The 18,521-nt window shown below is 40.3% G+C and overlaps 1 protein-coding gene across 3 annotated transcripts in view; it reads right to left on the bottom strand.

The window, feature by feature from the left end:
* Positions 1–9: 9 nt before the first annotated feature.
* Positions 10–18,521, bottom strand: part of LOC146430257 (E1A-binding protein p400-like) — a 51,480-nt gene continuing 32,968 nt past the window's right edge. For all 3 annotated transcript variants that reach the window (XM_085075741.1, XM_085075742.1, XM_085075740.1), the window contains 27 exons: positions 18,057–18,259; positions 17,789–17,958; positions 17,374–17,570; positions 16,784–16,895; positions 16,152–16,295; positions 15,709–15,867; positions 15,401–15,484; positions 14,705–14,836; positions 14,539–14,583; positions 14,278–14,431; positions 13,603–13,841; positions 12,914–13,087; positions 12,622–12,669; positions 11,471–11,607; positions 10,921–10,977; positions 10,726–10,804; positions 9,941–10,141; positions 8,858–8,903; positions 8,657–8,766; positions 7,867–8,071; positions 7,208–7,371; positions 6,633–6,839; positions 6,134–6,329; positions 5,690–5,820; positions 5,126–5,293; positions 4,313–4,390; positions 10–2,519 (listed from right to left, as the gene is read on the bottom strand). In XM_085075741.1, the coding sequence (XP_084931867.1) occupies positions 2,247–2,519; positions 4,313–4,390; positions 5,126–5,293; positions 5,690–5,820; positions 6,134–6,329; positions 6,633–6,839; positions 7,208–7,371; positions 7,867–8,071; positions 8,657–8,766; positions 8,858–8,903; positions 9,941–10,141; positions 10,726–10,804; positions 10,921–10,977; positions 11,471–11,607; positions 12,622–12,669; positions 12,914–13,087; positions 13,603–13,841; positions 14,278–14,431; positions 14,539–14,583; positions 14,705–14,836; positions 15,401–15,484; positions 15,709–15,867; positions 16,152–16,295; positions 16,784–16,895; positions 17,374–17,570; positions 17,789–17,958; positions 18,057–18,259 (3,913 nt within the window). In that variant the 3' untranslated portion in view covers positions 10–2,246. The remainder of the gene's footprint in view (positions 2,520–4,312; positions 4,391–5,125; positions 5,294–5,689; positions 5,821–6,133; positions 6,330–6,632; positions 6,840–7,207; positions 7,372–7,866; positions 8,072–8,656; positions 8,767–8,857; positions 8,904–9,940; positions 10,142–10,725; positions 10,805–10,920; positions 10,978–11,470; positions 11,608–12,621; positions 12,670–12,913; positions 13,088–13,602; positions 13,842–14,277; positions 14,432–14,538; positions 14,584–14,704; positions 14,837–15,400; positions 15,485–15,708; positions 15,868–16,151; positions 16,296–16,783; positions 16,896–17,373; positions 17,571–17,788; positions 17,959–18,056; positions 18,260–18,521) is intronic.

Below are 18,521 nucleotides of genomic sequence, written 5' to 3'. Positions count from 1 at the left end.
AGGCTGCGGTATAAAAATGTACACTTTATTACACCTTCAGGTAGGATACAGCACTATTCCTTATCATCCTACTGGGGTCGAGTACAAATGCCCATCACTTATGTACAGGTTGACTTCCTAACACACTCCTGGGAGAAAGACACATCGAAAGGAAAAAAATAATAATAATTAGAAGGAAAAGAATGGTGACTTTTTATCTTCATCAAGTGACCTAAACAAGAAACAATCGCCTCTTTAGACACCAAATCAGACCAGCACAACGATGCAGCCAGCAGATCTCACTGCTGGGCTGTTCCCCCCACCCCGACTTTCATGCACATCGTAAAAGCTAAACACGTAAAAGTAAAACTGGGGCTAACTAAGCAATATTTTGGGATGAGCAAGGCTATACTGTACACAGTGTCACTATCCATACCACTGTATTTGCTTTGCATTTTTAACTACTCCGCTGCCGGCAATGCCAGCTCCATGGCTGGCTGGGAGCTTTAGGGGATGGCACAGACAGTGTTAGCAGGGTTAGGGGAATACTTCCGTATGCAAAAACAGCACTAAAAAAAAAAAACCAACAAACAAAATGCCCTTGTATTTGTAGACCTGAGGGTCCAAGAAGAAAAGAATGCAGGACAAAAGAGGTATAAAATAAAAAAATCAGGAACGCTGCCTGAGCCAATGTTTACATTTGTGATCTGAACAGAAGGGGATGTACCTATCCCACCTAACACAGCAGAGCTGGCTGAGAATTCTTTCTTGTTTAAGCCATGTGGATTGCCAGGTACCAACAAGTGTGGACACACAGAGGTAAAAACAAAATATATGCTTTTCTTGCCCTTAAATAGGCTCCCTTCCTAAAAGGGTAAAAAGATCACAGAATGGAAAAATAATTTTAAAACCATCTCAGAAAAGGAATGTTGTAATTTTGTCTGGATTTTACACGTTGTGCAGTTTTATGGCCAAAGTAAAATAAATCCCTTCAAGCCACCAAGGGCTTTTGGATTCCTCACTCAGTGCTGTTTGCAAAGTTTGTTACTCATTGTATGCAAGAAAAGTAAAGAAACCCCCCACAGTTCTATGCAGCTTTTTGCTTTTTTTTTTCTCCATAACAATAAGGCAAACTGATTCGGAGGAAGAGGCCACGCTCTATTCACATCCAAAATACCCACCTGAAGATACATTCATCATTAGCTTTAGTAAAAGAATAGTACAAAAGTTAGATCTTACTCTTTACACAGTTGAAGAATTAAGTCTTAGATTTAATTTCACTATTCTCCCCTTCCCCCAGCCCCCCACCCTCCCAAGCTGAAAGCCGTGTAAAAAGTACTGAACATTTAAACATGTTGCAAGAGCAGAATGAAACTGAGAGATTAGATTTTATCAGCTGGAGATTTTTCATGACAGAAGTCCCATGAGAAACAGCTATGGATCATCTGTTTAGCTGTATCTACTGAACAACTCTTTTACAAAAAAGAAAAATGAGCTACACTTTAATACACATCTACTATCAACACAGTATTTACTCAGCTCATGCCTAAAATATCCATTATTTAAGTGAAATATGAGAATGAGCACACAGGTTGGGTGATTCAGTAAACTGTACACAAAAACTACTAACAAACATTTTAAAAGACTTACAAAAATGGAGAATGAAACCTTTTTTTTTCCTTTTTAATTACACATACTTACAGGTTTTCACATTTATTGGCTAAACTTTGCAGGGAGCACTTCAAGTCTGTGTTAGATCTTCCAGGAGTGTTTACCACAGGGAAGAACAACACAGAGCTTTTGTACAGATGGAAAACACTGTGCTGTATCAGCCACACCTGGCTCTTTGTGTGGCTTCACTGTGGGTACTGAGCACACACTGAGCTACAGCAAGGAGCTGCATATTCCCACAGGCAGGTGTGGTATTCCAATACAGATGGATTTTACTGACATTTGTGGCAGATCACCATTTCACTTTTGAGAAGCTGGGCAGAATTTAAACCTAAGTAATACTTGCTTTATCTGGTTTGAATGAGCACAGAGAACACAGGCAGAATGCATCTTTTACAGAGTTTGAGTGCTAAACAGTTGCTAGTACACTGAAGTTACATGTGAGTTTCCATGTTTAAATGTTCACCAGCAAGAAACCTTCTGCTACAAAAAGAAAAAAAAAATAGAGGTGTTTTGTCTTCATTTGGATGTTTGGAGTAGCTTCTCACTTGTCTCAGCAAACACAAAATGCTGTGTTTCCCTGTTATTGCATTAGTTCAACTCGGTTTAGTAGGTGCCTTTAATCTGACAGTCGGTGTCCTCATTTGTACTTTTGCTTGCTGACTCTGGGCTTCAGGTGCTGCTGGTGTCTGGGCTGGGTTCTGTACACCTGGAGCCTGAACCTGGGGAGATGCTGTGGTCACCACCTGCTGCTGTATCAGTTTCTGCTGCACGACCTGAGCAGTGGCAGTGGTTGCAGGGATCACCTGAACCTGCTGTTGGCCTGCTGTCGTCTGAGAAAGGGTCACAGTTTGGGGCTGAGCTTGTACCTAGACATCAGGATGGAAAGGCAATTACAAAAGAATAGTTTGGCATTAAACTGAGCATTCATTACATTCACCCTCTACAGAAGGAATCCTACTGATTTAGGTATTTGCTCTCTTAACTGACAGACCTCTCAGACAAAGATTCTGGGAACTCAGGCTCTGTGGTTGCACTGACAAACACCTTTCTGTCACATTTTCTAGAGCCTTACAAATCAGAACTAAGAGGCAAGATGCTTGTAACTCAGATCTCTGCAGTGTAAATCCAAGGACATGCCCTCAGATAAATACAAAAGTCAGATGAAAGGTATAGAAACCCTACTACATAAACAGGAAAACTGTACTGCAGAAGGGAAGGAACAGGGAAAAGAACAGAGGGACAGCCAGAGGACCAAAGAGATTAAAATGCTGACTCTGCACCCATATTGACAACAAATACAGCCACTGAGGCTTCCCTCCAGTGTCTGCCATTACCCTTTCAGACTACAGCTGCCAGCCTCCATTACCAATTTAGGTTAGAATAGCTTGAACTCCATCCAGAAATCTAATGTTCATAGCTCTAACCAGAGAAAAGGAGAAAAACAAAAATCAGCATCTCCTTGTTCAAAGGACAATGTAATCAAAACGGAACAGCTTCAGCTGCCTTTGTCAGATGCAGAACCAAACAAAGCTACAAGGGCTTCTCCAGGGGAAGTATTAATTCTTGTACAATCCAAAAGGATCCACTGGGAAGCACTAAAAATGCAGGTAAAAAGAATGCCACACACACATAAAGATCATAGTTTTAACAATACTTATCATGGCCTAAACCTACTGCCACTGAAGTCACTGGTGTACGTGAGAGGGAAACTATTTGTCTTTTTACCACAGACTCCAACAGTCCCAGAGTTATGTCACCACTGATGACTTTTGAAAATGATCTAGGAGCTCTTCCTGACTACAGAGGGCAACTCAACTTGTGTTGACTGATGAGGTTTCCACTCCCTGCTGTCTACTTTGCCCTTGAAGCATTCACATCTGAGGTGGTTATCAGACAGCTTATACCACTTTATCATCATTTTGAGATAAATACTCACAGATTTCATTCTGCACTAAAACACTGCACTGCAAACTGTGGCAGATTAAGAGCCAGTTGGCCCAGGTTTTTGTGCACCAAAGGCAAGAACTTCAGCAACATCCAAAGTTAAATCATTCCTGCCAATCAACTCCCTCAGTTATGCCTGTGGCTAATGATCTGGATGACATTGTTCTAAACAGTGTTAATTAAACTGCCTGGTCGTTAGGGGAGGGGAACAAAACCATCTGACCTTCTCCTGCCCTAGCCCCGTCTGTTACCAGCACACATTTGGAACAGCTACCACACTGCTCTGACTTTTACAGAGCACTTGGCACAGCCCTGTGAACTGAAACAAGACAACTTGTAACCTTCAATTTGTCCTCATTTTTGTGGAAAAAGCTCAGATGGTGCTCATTAGTTCAATTATTTGCTATATAGACTATAGATCACCAGACACCAACTTTTAAAAATCCTTTCAGCTCTAGAAAACATGTTTTAAAATCTGTTTTTCAGCTTATCTAGAGTGATGAACAAACATTGCTACATCTACCAAAGTTTTAGACTTGAGAATATACAGCAGCTGATTCAGTATTCATGACTTATTTTTATAGAAAAGCATTTGCTATATCCTTCAAAAATACTACCTATGCTGTACATAAGGGAAAAATACACATATTCCAAATAAATGAGCTTTTATTAAGATCATGTTTCTACTACTATATTTGACAACTGCAAAACCTACCTGTTGGGAAACTGAAACCATCTGCTGAATGTTGGCAACAGTAGCCTGCTGCTGGACCACTTGTGGGAGTTTTGCAACCTGTAGTCACATGAAATAAAGAAAGATTGGGTCAAAATACAAAGCTGCTAATAGCAGCAAAACACCACATCCAGCAAAACTTCAAAGAAAGGAAAACCTTTCCAAAGGCCTGCTCATGAAAAGCTGCAGCTTGGCATTTTCAGTGAAGCTGAATGTTTGTGACACATTTTAGATCAGTGAACTGAAGAACTGAGCTAGGGGAGGAAGAGAAGTCCTATTTTCGATTTTAACTACAACACAGTCATTTCCTCTTAACTACCTGTAAAACTGCAGGAAGCACACAAATTCTAATGGTTTACATTATCTGGAATATACCTTTGAAAGAGTAAGGCTTCCAATTCCTAACCCCCTTCTTTTTCCTTGGTTGGACTGATCCAGTTATGTAGAAAATATGTGAATTATCACCTACTCTTGGCTACCAGAGATAAGGCTGTGAGGCAGCACCACAAATGGGAAAAAGTCTGTCTGAAGTTTCCTTACTAAACACACTATGGAATCCCTTGCCTAATAAAAAGGAGTGACTCAATTATTTCAAAGAGGAAAGGTGAACTTACTGCTTACAGTTCCTCTGACCTGCTGTAATGCCACATATTCAGCATCCATGAATTTTATTAAAAGTCAATTTAAATGAATGTGTGACTAGAATTAAAATGAGTGGGTGCTGAATTCTACCTCACCTGTCATCTTTACAATTCTCCAGTCCCAGTACAGTTTAAAGGTGTAAACCTGTGTTACCTGTACCTGAATCTGGGCCTGCACTTGCTGGGTTCCACCTGGTTTCTGGGTTTGGGAAATTGGAGTTGTTAAGAACTGTGTTTTAATGGCAGGCTGTGTAGCATAAGTTACTTTTTGCTGCTGTGAAGTCTGCTGTTGGGCCTGGACTGTAACCTGTTGAGCATTTATCTGCACAAGAGAAAAAAGGCATCAATGATTACAAAAGATACATGTATTTTAAAGAACAGCTATGTAACTAACAAGTTTAATTACATTTAATTTTTGTAAAAAAAAATCTCACAGGATTAGCAATAACAAAACAAGCACTAGATGAAATATTTCATGCATTTATGGAAGTACTTGGAATTAAGGTATTTACTGAAAAGTTTCTCTCTTACAACATTCACACAACAATGCACTTACTAAAAACTACCAACCAACCAGCCACTTTACAGAAAAAATTAATCTTAAGATTCACCCCCAGAAATCGTGACTGACTCTCTAGGAGTGTCCTGGTAATCCAGAGCCAAAGTTTTACACCCACAGAAGCATTGCATAACTCAATGGGAGAGCAGACAACAGTACCTTTTGCTGCACAGTGGCTTGTCCCTGTGCAACCTGGGGTTGGATGGCTTTCTGCTGCTGTGCTGCTTGGTGGTGCTTGAGCTTTAGCAGCTGCTGGACATGCAGTGGCTGTGCAACTACTGTCTGACCTCCTGAAAATTACAGAAACAATTAGAACTGTTAAGAGTCTTCAGTTTATTGCTTCGTCCCAGTAATCACAGCTTGCAAACATATTCTGCTTTTATAGGCATATGTCTGCTCAGCTTTTTGAGCACTAACACCCACTGATTTTAATGGGAATAAGACACATGATTTTGACAGTGGAGAAAATTTCTTATCTAAGGGCATGAGTAAGCTAACTTTGTGTTGCAACAATAATCTTCCCAAAGGAAAAAAAATCTGTCTTTACTACAGGAAACTTCTACGAAATACAATTCTTCCAATTTCCAACTTGCATTCACATACCTGCTGCTTTCTGTGGCTGCCCAATGGCCACACTAATGCCTGCAACAGTCACAGGGAGTGTGGTGACTCCTGCAGATGACACAACAGCAGCTGGAACAGACACCACTGGAGGCTTTGCCAGAGCAACCTGTGCTGCTTGCGGAGTCTGGGCCTGGATCTGTCCTTGTGCTTGGAGCTGGGAAGCAGGAACACGAGTCTAAGCAGTAAGGAATGAAGATTATTGTACCAGCACAGAAATATTTGCTGCATAAAATAGGTGATTATAAAGTGATAGCTGTGAATGTTTCTAAATGTGATGGCTCCTGTACAGTGACATGATCCAGAGATGGTATCAGTGGGTAAGTGCAATGGAAAGCTGCTTATGTTACAGCTGTGCTTTCTGAACTGCCTAAGAAATGCAAAGGCCACCTGTGTGTGTGAATGATCAGTGCCCAGTTCATTTAAAGCAGCCAAGAGTGAGATGTTTGAGACAGTTTTTGCAAAGTCAAAGGCAACTCACCAAGCGAGCCACTTGCAGGTTGGTCACCGTGGTGCCGGTGAGGACTGCGCCAGGACGAGGGGCTGTCACAGCAGTGAGCTGCTGAGTTTGCTGCTGCTGCTGCACTTGCACTTGTGCTGTTTGCTGCTGTGCCCCTTGCTGTGTCTGCTGTGCTGCCTGCTGCTGGGGGAGCTGCAGTTTCTGCTTCTGCAACTTGATCAGCTGCTCCTGCAAAAATCATCACACTTCCATCATTTCCCGTGGTTTACATTACAGGAAAAGAAATGGAGGTGAATACTAAGCTGAAAAGGAAAAACATTCTATACCAGATTACAGTTAAAATCAAGTAGCTAAAATGTAACTCTTCTACACAATGGGCTACCAGTGAGTGACAGAAATTGCTTTCCCTCCCACCTCACTCTACTATTGAAAGTGCTGTCAGACTCACTGCATGCATGAAATTTTCGTAGGATGAAATGTAAGAGAGACAAACACCTCACGCTAGCCCAAGACAACAGGACACAACAGACACTGCTAACGAAGCTTAGAGTAACAATGACAGAAACATGCACATCGCTTCATGAGCATTTCCTCACCTGTGACAATTTCCCTACAGTTTTTATTTGAGCTGGAGACTGGGCTTGTGCCTGAGCCTGGATCTGTGGGACCTGCACCTGAGCAGCCTGCTGCTGCTGTTGCCTCAGAAGCTGGAAATGAGCAGGGGTGATGGTTTTGCCTGACAGCTGGACTGTTGGTGTAGCTGTGAATAAAGAAGAAACACAATGCTCAGAAGAAAACTTTTCAACTTTTAGTTTAATTCATTAATTTCATCTAAGAAGCCAAACTGTTAAATGCTTATTTTTCTGCTCCAGTACACTTTGTGGAGTTATGACATGTAAGAACACATTAGCATGAGCATGATGTAAAAGCAGAGTAGATCATAAAATACACAGTCCTTTCTTCACAATGGTTTTTAGTCAAGACAAGTCAATTCTAATATTTTACTGCTGAACTGTTAATAGCATTTTTAAATTGCAATACCTAGGGGCCAAGTTCTCTATTGCATCATTTTATCCAAAAACAGTGGAGAAAAAGGTAATCTGAGCATCAACAGTAAACCAAGTTAAAAACCAAAACCCTGCTTAACTGCTCCAGACTTCCAATACTGTGGGGCTGTGGTGGTCAAACAACTGACCGGAGTTCCGGGGTTCTTTTATGCACTACTGGAAAAAGTCCCTAAGCACAGGATTATTACCTGGTGTAACCTGGGTGACCAAAGACCTTGTCTGGGTCTGCACAGGGGTTAGGTTGGTGGTGACCACGGCTGAGGCTGTCACCGATGTCACGGCGCGGACGCCCTGGGTGGAGGCGATGGTCACCAGCTCGGTGGAGGCGGCCGGAGCTGCGGCTGCTCGGGGCTGGCTGTGAACAACCTGGGCAGTGGCAGTGCCTCCTGAAGTCTGCAAGGGAACACAGCTGTTACTGCTCCATCCCATGGAACCTTCTGGAAATGGACTACATCATTTTATAAACAAGCAGAAAAAATGCAAACGGGGAAAAGGCCCAAATGTTTCTAACACGTCTGTTTGGATGCATTTTCAAATCAGCATCTGGTTAAATTTTTTTCCAACAGGCTGATCAACAAACCCTTCACTCCATTACAGACATTTGATTTTAGTGCCTTTCAATATTTTACTTTATTTTCCATAGTCTTAAATCATCAACATAATAAAGATCATAATTAATAAAGCACAAAACAGTCTGAAAATGTTAATGACATAATACATTGCTTTTAGCAGCACTTGCTTTTAATTAAAAATAAACTGTTTTTAACAGTGTCAGGCATTTTTTTCTGATAAACTGTTCCAGTGTGTTTGATGTTTTGGCAAGGGAGAGGGGTTTGATGAAGAACCCTACGATGCAAATGAAATTTGCAAGAAGCAGGATTTCTGACCACATGGAAAGCTGAAGAAGAAAGCAAATCTGATGATAAAACATGCAACCCAGTGTGTCCAGGGACACAACCAGTGAGAGGATCTACTCACAGTCAATGTCCCAGGTATGACAGGTGAGGCCAGACGTTTATTGATGGGCTGGAAGGTAGCAGCAGGGACCCCAGCAACAGTATTCACAATCACATTTCCACTCACTGTAGCTGAAAGCAAGTCAGGATTAAATGTGAGATTCTAAAAGTGAAAATCCCAATGTCCCAACATCTCCAATGCCCAATTATAAAGTCTCCTCACCAGTCTGGATGCTCGTCCCTGTCACCGCTGTTTTGATGGTGCCAGCCTAATTAGAAAACAATTAAGGTAACAGTTCAGAAAAACAATAAAAGAGAATTGAGCATTGCTTACTCTGCCATGCTGCTTAACACAATGCTGTATTCCAGAAGAGACAAACTAAGAAAAATGCAACAGAACACACAGGTATTTCTGCAGTTGCTCATTGACCTTACAAATCACAACAACTAATGTATATATCAGGATTCTGCCTCACTAATGAGCAAGTGTAGACAGACAAATGTGTGATAAATACAGGTCACTGGACATCCCTGCCAGCACAAGAAGGGAGCAATATCTCACTCTGGCACACCACAGACCACCACTCACACAAGAACACCACTGAGCACTTCATACACAGCAATGCTTATGGGTCAAACCCACCCTGTGTATCTTTCTGCAAAAGCTGTTGTAATTCTTGCCCTTCAACAAGCAAAATAAATCCACCATTGCCTGCACACATTACTATGAAAACTGGATTGGCTCTAAAAACAAAGGGCTAAGAACAGTCATCAGATTCATTCAGACTGTAGATTTAAGGAAGACATAAAAATTTTGCACAAATTTGCAGTAAAACCACCATTGTATATCCTGTAGGAGGCAACATCCCACTTGCCTCGCAAAGGTTAATGAATCTTTGGTTTTCAAGCTCTTAAACTGAGTAGTTCTTACATCTACATTCTTTTTTATTCCCCAAATTCTCTGTACTCTCCAAGGTCTCAGTATAAATACTTCTCATTGACTGTGTAAATGTATTCACCCAGACTTCATTAAATAAAGTCTAAAGTGAAAGACTAAAAATCATCCTTGCATGCTGTTTTTCCACCTCAGAATGCCAAGACCTCTTGTTACAATGGTACAAACAGACTTAAATGAGGGACCAGAAGATACCTAGCATAACCAGGGAAAGAAAACAAGAAAAAATACCTTCTATCTCACTATACCGACCTAAAATTCTGACTTTTCAGAGAAAACACAACACAAATACAGCACACACAGAAGAACTGAAGTTACTACATCACAAGCACCGAGCTCTCCCTTTCTTACCAATACTGCTGTGTTGGCCACAGTAGTGACTGCAGTCTGCACCACTGCCTGTGGCTGCTGAACTACCTGTGCCTGTGGCTGTGGCTGTGGCTGGGCCTGTGCCTGCTGCACGGGGGGCTGCTGGGGGGGCTGCTGGCCCGCCTGGGGCTGCTGGGGCTGTGGGCCTGTCTGCTGCTGGGCCCTCTGCTGCTCCGCCAGCGCCTGCAAGGCAAGGGGCACCTTCAGTCTTCAAGCATGGAATAAGCACAATGTGGTTTTTTTAAAAACAAAATAAAGCAACAGACAAAATCTTTTTCATTCCAACCACAAAACCCCTTAAATTCTAGTCAGAGACAGCCCACAAAGCTGCCTTCAGTCTCCAAGTCCAAGTTACACAAGCTGACTCGTTTCAAGCTACAAGCTGTATTCATGGTTTAAAGGCTTAAAGCATAGCACAACTAGCAACTTACCATCCAAAAGCAAGGACAAGTAACTCTTTTTAAGTAATATATTAAAAGAGGCTACAGAATTACAGTCAAACATAGAACCAAGATTTTTACATGTTTTAGTATCTTTTGCAAAAAGATGCTCCTCATCTTTAAGGCGTCTGAGTGTGACAACAGGCTCAAGAAAAGGTCCCACTTTGGGCCTTGGTTATCTAAACTCCTGTACATGAACAATTTGCAGCTGCTCATAACATCTACTGCACTGCCAAACTTCTCCCAGGAGGCAGTTTTGCTCGAACCTCATCTGTTGCCTAGTTTTTTAATTACTGCAGTCATTTGTGCAGCAGAATGGGACAATACCTTTTTCTCTTTGGCAATGCGTTCTGCTCGGAGGGATGCAACTTGAATCGGGGGAAGGGGTTTATCATAGTTGATTCCACTAGAAACAACAATAAGACAAAACACAACATTTAAAAATAACTGAAAGCTTAAAAAAAGAAGAAAAAAGTGCATTTTTATGCAATTTGTAACTCTTTCAAGGTGGGGAGCGCTCACCTTTCTGCAAGTACTGATGCATGCTTTGGATTCTTCTGGAAAGGATTCATGCCAAGCCTGAAATTGAGCGAAACTGTGTTACTGGAGACACAAAAACCTTAAAACCAATATTTAATTTCACATGTTTTAGCAGTTTTGATGAAACTTTCATGATATTCCGACCAGTACTGGAGCCTGCATACAGACAGACATTTAAGACCCAGAGTAAATACTAAATGAATACAGAAAAACTGCAGGAAGACACATAGAAAAGAACATACTACTAAACAGCATAGACAGCAAATTGTTTACAACTCAGGCAACGGATATAAAGTAGATTAAAAAAACTCCAGCTGAGTGCTGTTCTGCTCTTAATGGCAAAGAGCAAATTCCTGCAGTGAGACCCAAACACATGAAATATGGCGGTGTCTCCAGCAGCACAGAACACAGAGAGAGATCAAGAACAGAGAAACAGAGTTCAGAATAACTCTGGGTTTTGAGAGCCATTCAGAACAAAGTTTCCAGGAGATCCATGGTGACAGGGAGATCAAATGATCCCAGGTAAACTTACAGAGGTTTGATAGGTGGACTTCTTTTCCCTGCAATCATTTTCATCATCTCAAAATGATTAGTATAAAGCTGTGTGTGGGTTGCACCCTCGTCTTGAGCATAGATCTGATTGGTACGAAGTGGGCGACTGTTTTTAGTCTAAAAAAAAGAAAACAAACCAACTTTCAATTGCAAACACACCCAACATGGCATTTTGTCTATGTTTAAACACAAGGCGCGCTCGTAGATTATTTAAAAACATACTCCAACATATCTATCACAGACTGGTTCCTGCCTCGTGTCACTGATAACTTACTGTCACACAAAACTCTATGGGAAATGTATAAAGAAAGAGCAAAATAAGGAGCAGTTCTCACAGTCACACTGGCATCAGCACTTGGGGACATACAAAATGGCAAACTCTAATTTGAAAAAAAATCTTTGCTTTAGTTTAGATTTTGCAAGTTTAATTCAGTACCCAAACCAAGAGCCCATTAGTTTATAGTTATGCGTAGCGCACACGTAAGATAATAAAACAAAACCATCACTGCACTGCTCTCCCAACAAAGCTAGGTTAACATCCACACACCATGCCACTCTAACATTTCGTTTCTCCTAAACAGAAACTGCCAGTCAGGGACAAACCTCCTTAGCAGTCAGAGAATGGGACTACAGTCAGAAGTTCTGGATTCTCCACCCAACTCTGTCACTAAATTGCTGTGTGGTTTGGAAGAAGGTGTTCACAGTCATGGAATTTGTTTTTGTTTCTGTAGCGTCCTATCATCCTCATTTACTAAAAGGTGTTTCAGGCATCAAATTCACTATACATTTGTAATCCACTTAGACTCTAGCATGAAGTACATTCTTACAGATCTTAAGTACCATCAGGATAAGATACATGGTGGTTGTTTGGTGGAAAAATGCCAACTACAGTTTAAGTGAAATCACAAACTTCTTGCATGATCTAAAATTTATCTATCAAATCCAAAAGCTGAAGTCTGGTGTCAATCCACTGTATCAACAAAGAAAGGAAAAATGAATTTGGAATTTTAATTGATGTTTCAGAACTCAAGTAACACTCAACATGGATCTCATATGAATTATCTGCCCACCTCCATTGCTGCTAAATACCACAGTGTCTAGATTTGATTTTGAAAGAATACCAATGCACACCTTATAAATACTTTTTGTCTTCTTTTTAGGATTAGCTTCGTACATTAGCTGTAAAATAAGAAGGAAAGTTAGATGATCTTTTGTGGAAGATTTTGTTCAGGTGCTTTTTCTTTTCAAAGAAATCACATAAAATAAGTGGAAATCCTGATGAGAATAATTTAAAAAGTCTTTAAAAAGTTATTTATTTACACTGTTGAAACGTTTAACAAAAAAACAAGTGTTTATGGAGATAAGGAAAAAAAACTCTACAACTTAAGGTAAAAAAAAGACGCATCATTCTACGTGAACTCACCTTTCCTTCCTCCCTGGGGATAATGACATTCTCGTATCTGTTGCGGCACTGCTTGGGGGAGCGATAGACTCTGCTGCAGGAGTTAACAACGTCACTAACCAGGTCCCAGTTGGGAGTGTGTGCTGGTGACACAACAGCAAGGTTTAGAGGGAGCTCCAGCAGCTGCTTCACTGCCTGCAACAGAGATAGCTACATCAGGTGACAAATCATGGTCATCTTCCAAACCTGCCCTCGCCTGCATGGCTCACACACCATTACTAGTGAGACAGCTTAGGGTTATGGCTCTGTGTTCACCTACAGTCACAGAGAATTAACAAGCACAAGGTGCTGTTGTGCAGATTGATGTGCAGGGAAACACTTAGAGATTGGTATGACAGGGACAGAGAGCTACCATTCAAGTGCTGCTCTCCTCTCAAAGGTGGGAAGAACCTTAGCTGCATTTCCCTATGTCCAGCCAGCACAACTAATCTGAATAATAGTATGTGGTTTCTAAAACAAAAGTAGGGCTTATTAATACATTTTGTAGTTTAGCCTTTAATTTCTCCTTAGAGGAGCACAAATGACAGGCAATCTGTTCCGAGTTGTCAGCAAAATGCCAAGTTAGCCATTAGGAATTAGAAATAACCTTGAAGAGATAAAGTGCAGGAATAAAAACATAATGACAGCAGAAGCTGCAGGTATCATCTGACCTGCAGAAGTGCCCAGTCTTCACTGATCAACCACTCTGGATTATCCTGTCCAGCCTCAGTGGCTGGTTTGACAAGAGTTGGCAAAGGCTTTGCAAACTGTGTCTGTTGTTTCAACAAGATGTTCTTCTTTTGCTCTTTGCCCTCTCGGCGCATTTTCAACATTCCTGGAGTTGCTCGATCAAAGAGTGAACGAGGTGGGATAACTGTCTCCCCATGACGTTGCTTCTTCTTTCTACCTGCTGCCAAGACAAAAAAATAAAGTATTATTGGTAGACAGACACTATAATTCTTTGATTCCTCTGCTCCTACTACTGGAGGAGCAAAATGCTCCTCCACATACAAAATATTCCCCATTGCCTCTAAAAAGCATAGCCAGGAACTAAACAGAGCCTGTTATAAATAAGGCCAGCCCTGTCCTAACTCACAAAGTAGAATGTCTGCTTTCTAAAACTGTCCTTTTAAGAACACCTTTATGTCTAAAGAGAAGACACACCATAAGAACTGCGCCTTCCAATGATTCTACCGCTTCAAGGCCATGGTGAGACAAAAATTTTCATCTCTTCAAACCTACAAACTTGATCTTTACTGGACCAGACATGTAGAAGGTATGAAAAACCCCCCAATTTTTTTAACTTTCAGCAGTAAATCTCAGAAAAGTTTTAGGGAAACGCTCACCAGACGGATCTGTTTTGTGTCGTTTACGCTCCTTCCTGACGTACACTGGAGGCAATTTTGACTCTGGAATAGGGGTGGTATCATACATCAGGCACATAACAGAATCTATGTAGATATCATTGTCATCCTGAGGTGGAGTAGGAGGAGTCCAGAGCTGCACAGGACAAAATTTGTAATTACTGCAATGTTAACTCTCCACTGATCTTTGTGTTTCATAAAGTAAAAAGCCTTTTTAGGCTGCCTGGTGCTCCTTTTACTTACTGGCATAATTTCAGTTTGTCCATCTGGACCTTCATAGACATATTCCTACACAGCAAAAAGAGAACACAATTCAAATGATCCAACTGAAGCCCAAAGGAAAAAGGTATTCTAAGAGTAACTGTTAAGAAATACACTATTAAGAAAAAAAAGACTAATCAGCAATTACTTTGTTGTATGCATCCTCCCGAGTGTAGGTTAGAAGTTCTTCTTCATCCTCCCAAAGCATTTTTTGCTCTCTTTCTTTTAACTCCTTCATGTGCTGAACTTCCCAGGCTTTCTTTGCACTTTTCAGCTCCATCTAGATAAAAGTCAGACTCCTTAGAAACTTATGTAGTAACAGACACTGGATTAGAAGTCAATAATTTGTAATTTTATGGATAAACTCCTTGAACTTGACGTCTTCCAGCACAGGAATCTTATAGCAATTTCTTAACAGATACTTTCATAATCATTTAGAACATATTTCTTGGTCTTTGTATAGGGATTTTAAATCATCAATATAAAGCAATCAAAGAATTTCAGTTAAACAATGAAGACAAGCAGAACACAGGCTCACTGAAATTAATGAAATTTTTTCTCCTGCTGTCAATGGAGTACAACAAATATTTGCTGAGCCAGGCTGAAAGCAATTCCCATTTTATAGAAAAGAAATTAAGAACTGACACCTGCTTAAACCAGAGAATCTCAAAATAATGAGCTCTCTGTAAGACATTATGCTGTTCATAAAGTATAGCAAGAAAAGATCACAGAAGTGCCTACAATATATTCCACATCATTGGAGAAACTTCCATTTCATATTGAAAATCTAATAAATGTCGTTATGTGACAGAACAACAAGCAAAAGAAAGATTTGTTGCTTTACCTCACTCAACTGTGGCTCATTGTCGTCAACTGAACCGTGGAAGAGCTCAAGATAATTCAAAGCATACTTCTCAATTGGAGTCAGCTGAGGGAAGTATCAAGGGGGAAAAGTGTTACTTTCAGGATTAAAAAAAAAAGAGACTTTGAAGTATCAAAGCTCTCCTTAAAACTGAACATCTTAAATCAGTGGGAGATCTCCCATTTAATGGGACAAACACCAAAGTTGCTTCAAGGTCAGTCTGAAAAGAAAGTGAAACATTTGAACTAAGCATTACTTTTTAGCCAGATATTAATGGAATGTCATGGTACCTGATCTACAACAGCAACTAACTCCTGCAGCTGTGAAGGCTCTTCATTGTATTTTGTCTCGCTGAGCTCTGAGATTAAAGGTACAATGCTCGACTCAGATCCTATTTCTTGTATGTGATCATTTGACTCCTCATCCTCTCGTTCAATGCTGTTGAGGGCCTTTCAGAAAGATATATTTTAAAAATAATTAAGACCTCAAAAGTATGGAAAGAAATTCCTTAAGTTTCAACACAAATTTCTGGAGCGAATCTCTGCTGCAGCAAGAGAAACAATCCCAGAAAATATAAAACTCAGCTTTGGGCTTTTGGAAGTTTTGTCACAAATGACAAATGAGTATAAAACTACCAGAAAAGAGACACAATTTACCCAAATAAACAGCTGACTAATCTTGTTGTAATACTAATGTTGCATAGCTAATTTTTAATTTACGTGTTAATCATTACCTCTATGAACGGTCTTGCAACTTTAGGTGAAATATTTTCTGCTGGAGATGGCTCTTGAGAAAGTACAACAAATTCTTCTGCTTTCACTCTAAATCCAGAATCCTCCATAGGAGAATGAACCTCAAACAATTCCTGAATTGTTTGCTTGGTAAATAGAAGGGAAAAAAGAGAAATACATTCAATTTTTGGGAGCATTCTATTTTTTTTCTATACTGGGAGTGCCAGCTAGGATGGCCTATTACTGTCTCAGGTATCCTCAGAGCAAGCAACTGAGAGACTATCTCTCTAAATACCCAAACATCTTATTTCAAATTTTTAAAGCTGTTGAGACCTTCATCCTTACAAGCTCTGCAGAATTTTACAGTGGGGTGAAGAAACCACAATATATTAAGCCATGGGTGATGTCTGTGCATCAATATGCAAGTAACAGAACAAAAGCAGATGGACAGTATTTGAGAGAATGTGGCCCCAACACTGAGAGTTCAAGCAATCATGAAATCCAATATGCTTCCTTATTAATTCTAGCCCACACAGACTTCTACTAAACAGCTATTAAACACTCCAGCACAGATGCTTGAATTTATTAAACACTAAAACACAGATGTTCCAATGCATTCTGAATATTAACTTACCTGTGTTAAAAAGGCCATTGAATAGTCATTTCCCTGAGCAGCTACTTCTCTGATCAAGTCCTTTGTGCCATTTTTCAAAAGTTTCTCTTCTACAGAATTACCACTGACAAGCCTAAAAAAAAGGAAAAAAATGTAGAAATCTGGTAAGTCATTTCCAAACCAGCTTTCAGAAACAAAAAGATAAATTGTCCTCAGAGAATAACACTAAACTCTTAAAATGTGGTAGTATGTGTTAGTTATGGTGCAGGCCCAGAACTACTTTGGAGCTTTCTTTTAATAATTAATGTAATTGAAAAAAAAAAAAAAAACCAAAAAAACCAACAAACCAAAAATCAACAACACAAAGGATAACTTATAAAATTCCATGTAGACAAAACCCATGCAGGGATGATTCATTCTTTACATTTGGTGTTAAACCCCTGCACTTTTTACTTTTTTATATGATACCATGTCATCTTTTTATTGAAGAGAGGTGGGTTTTCATCCCTGTTCCCACTTTACTCCAGATCATATAGGGCAGCACTATCTGAAATAACCTTACATTAAATAACCTTACAAGTTAAAGAGCAGGCATTGACTGTAACCATCACCTGTATATATGGATATCTTTGCATCTCCCAATTCTGTCACACCATTCCTGAGCTTTTGCATCCATGACTGGGTTTAGATCATTGTCATAGAACACAACAGTGTCTGCCTCGACAAGATTGACTCCCGTGGAACGGCTGTGAGAGGAAAGGATGGCACAGAAAATCCGCTTGTCTCTGTTGAAAATCTTCATCAGCTCCTGCAGAAACAGAATAAAAGCAAGGACTAAATAAACAATACACCAAAATAAAATACCAAACCAAATTCACTAAAGCCTAATAAAAAAACAGACAAAACCAAATCAAGTGTTTCAAACTGAGTAAAAAAGGAGGCAAATCTCCTTTCACTGCTGGAGTGTATAAAAGTCTGGGCAGCACATATTGCTGTGCCAGGGGGCAGCTGCTAGGGCACACTTACCTGCCGTTGCTCCTGGTTGGCATATTCATCAATCCTCACAAAGGTGAGGAAATGGAAATTCAGGAATAACTCCAGTATGTCCAACATCAGAATCATCTGTGACAAAATCAGCACACGGCGCCCTTCAGATTTCAACTTCTGAAGCAAGACAGCAAGAGCTTCTAATTTTCCTATAATTCAAACAGAAAAACCCAAAATGGTTTTATACAGAAATTCCATTCCTGTGATGTAGGAAATTACCGAAATATTGTCAGCAAATGTCCTTTACCTGAGTCATACTGCACCAGCCGGAGGTCAGGGAACTGCAGCAAGTGAGGAGTTGTCAGCTGTTGCAACTGATGCAAGTGTGGAGCTGCCTGCTGCCTGAGGCTGTGCTTAAGGAGTTTCAGTCTGTGACTGTATGAAGGGGGAGGATTTGCTACATACAAACACGGGGGAGCAGCAACTGCAGCTGGCAACACGAAGAGAGCCCTGTAAAACGCATCAAAACAGGGTTAAAACTGATTTAAAAAGCTACACACAAAATGAGCAATAATCATAGGCACAGCAATAAAAGTCAGTCTTGGCTAAACTAGCTTCTGCCTGCATCTCTGGGTCTTAACTCTTGTTAGTAGGGTCCAAGATGTACCTATTCAAAAAAATCCAAAGCATAAGAATGTAAGCCTAAGTATGGGCAGCTGAACTTGGTCTTGAAATTAGGAAAGAGGCACTGAAAATATTTATAAAGATTCAA

The sequence above is a fragment of the Lichenostomus cassidix genome, chromosome 15, assembly GCF_008360975.1.
Source record: "Lichenostomus cassidix isolate B80296 chromosome 15, HeHo_3.0, whole genome shotgun sequence".
Lineage (NCBI taxonomy): Eukaryota > Metazoa > Chordata > Aves > Passeriformes > Meliphagidae > Lichenostomus > Lichenostomus cassidix.
The sequence above is the reverse complement of the archived record's forward strand: the minus strand, read 5'-3'. Positions and strand labels throughout refer to the sequence as shown.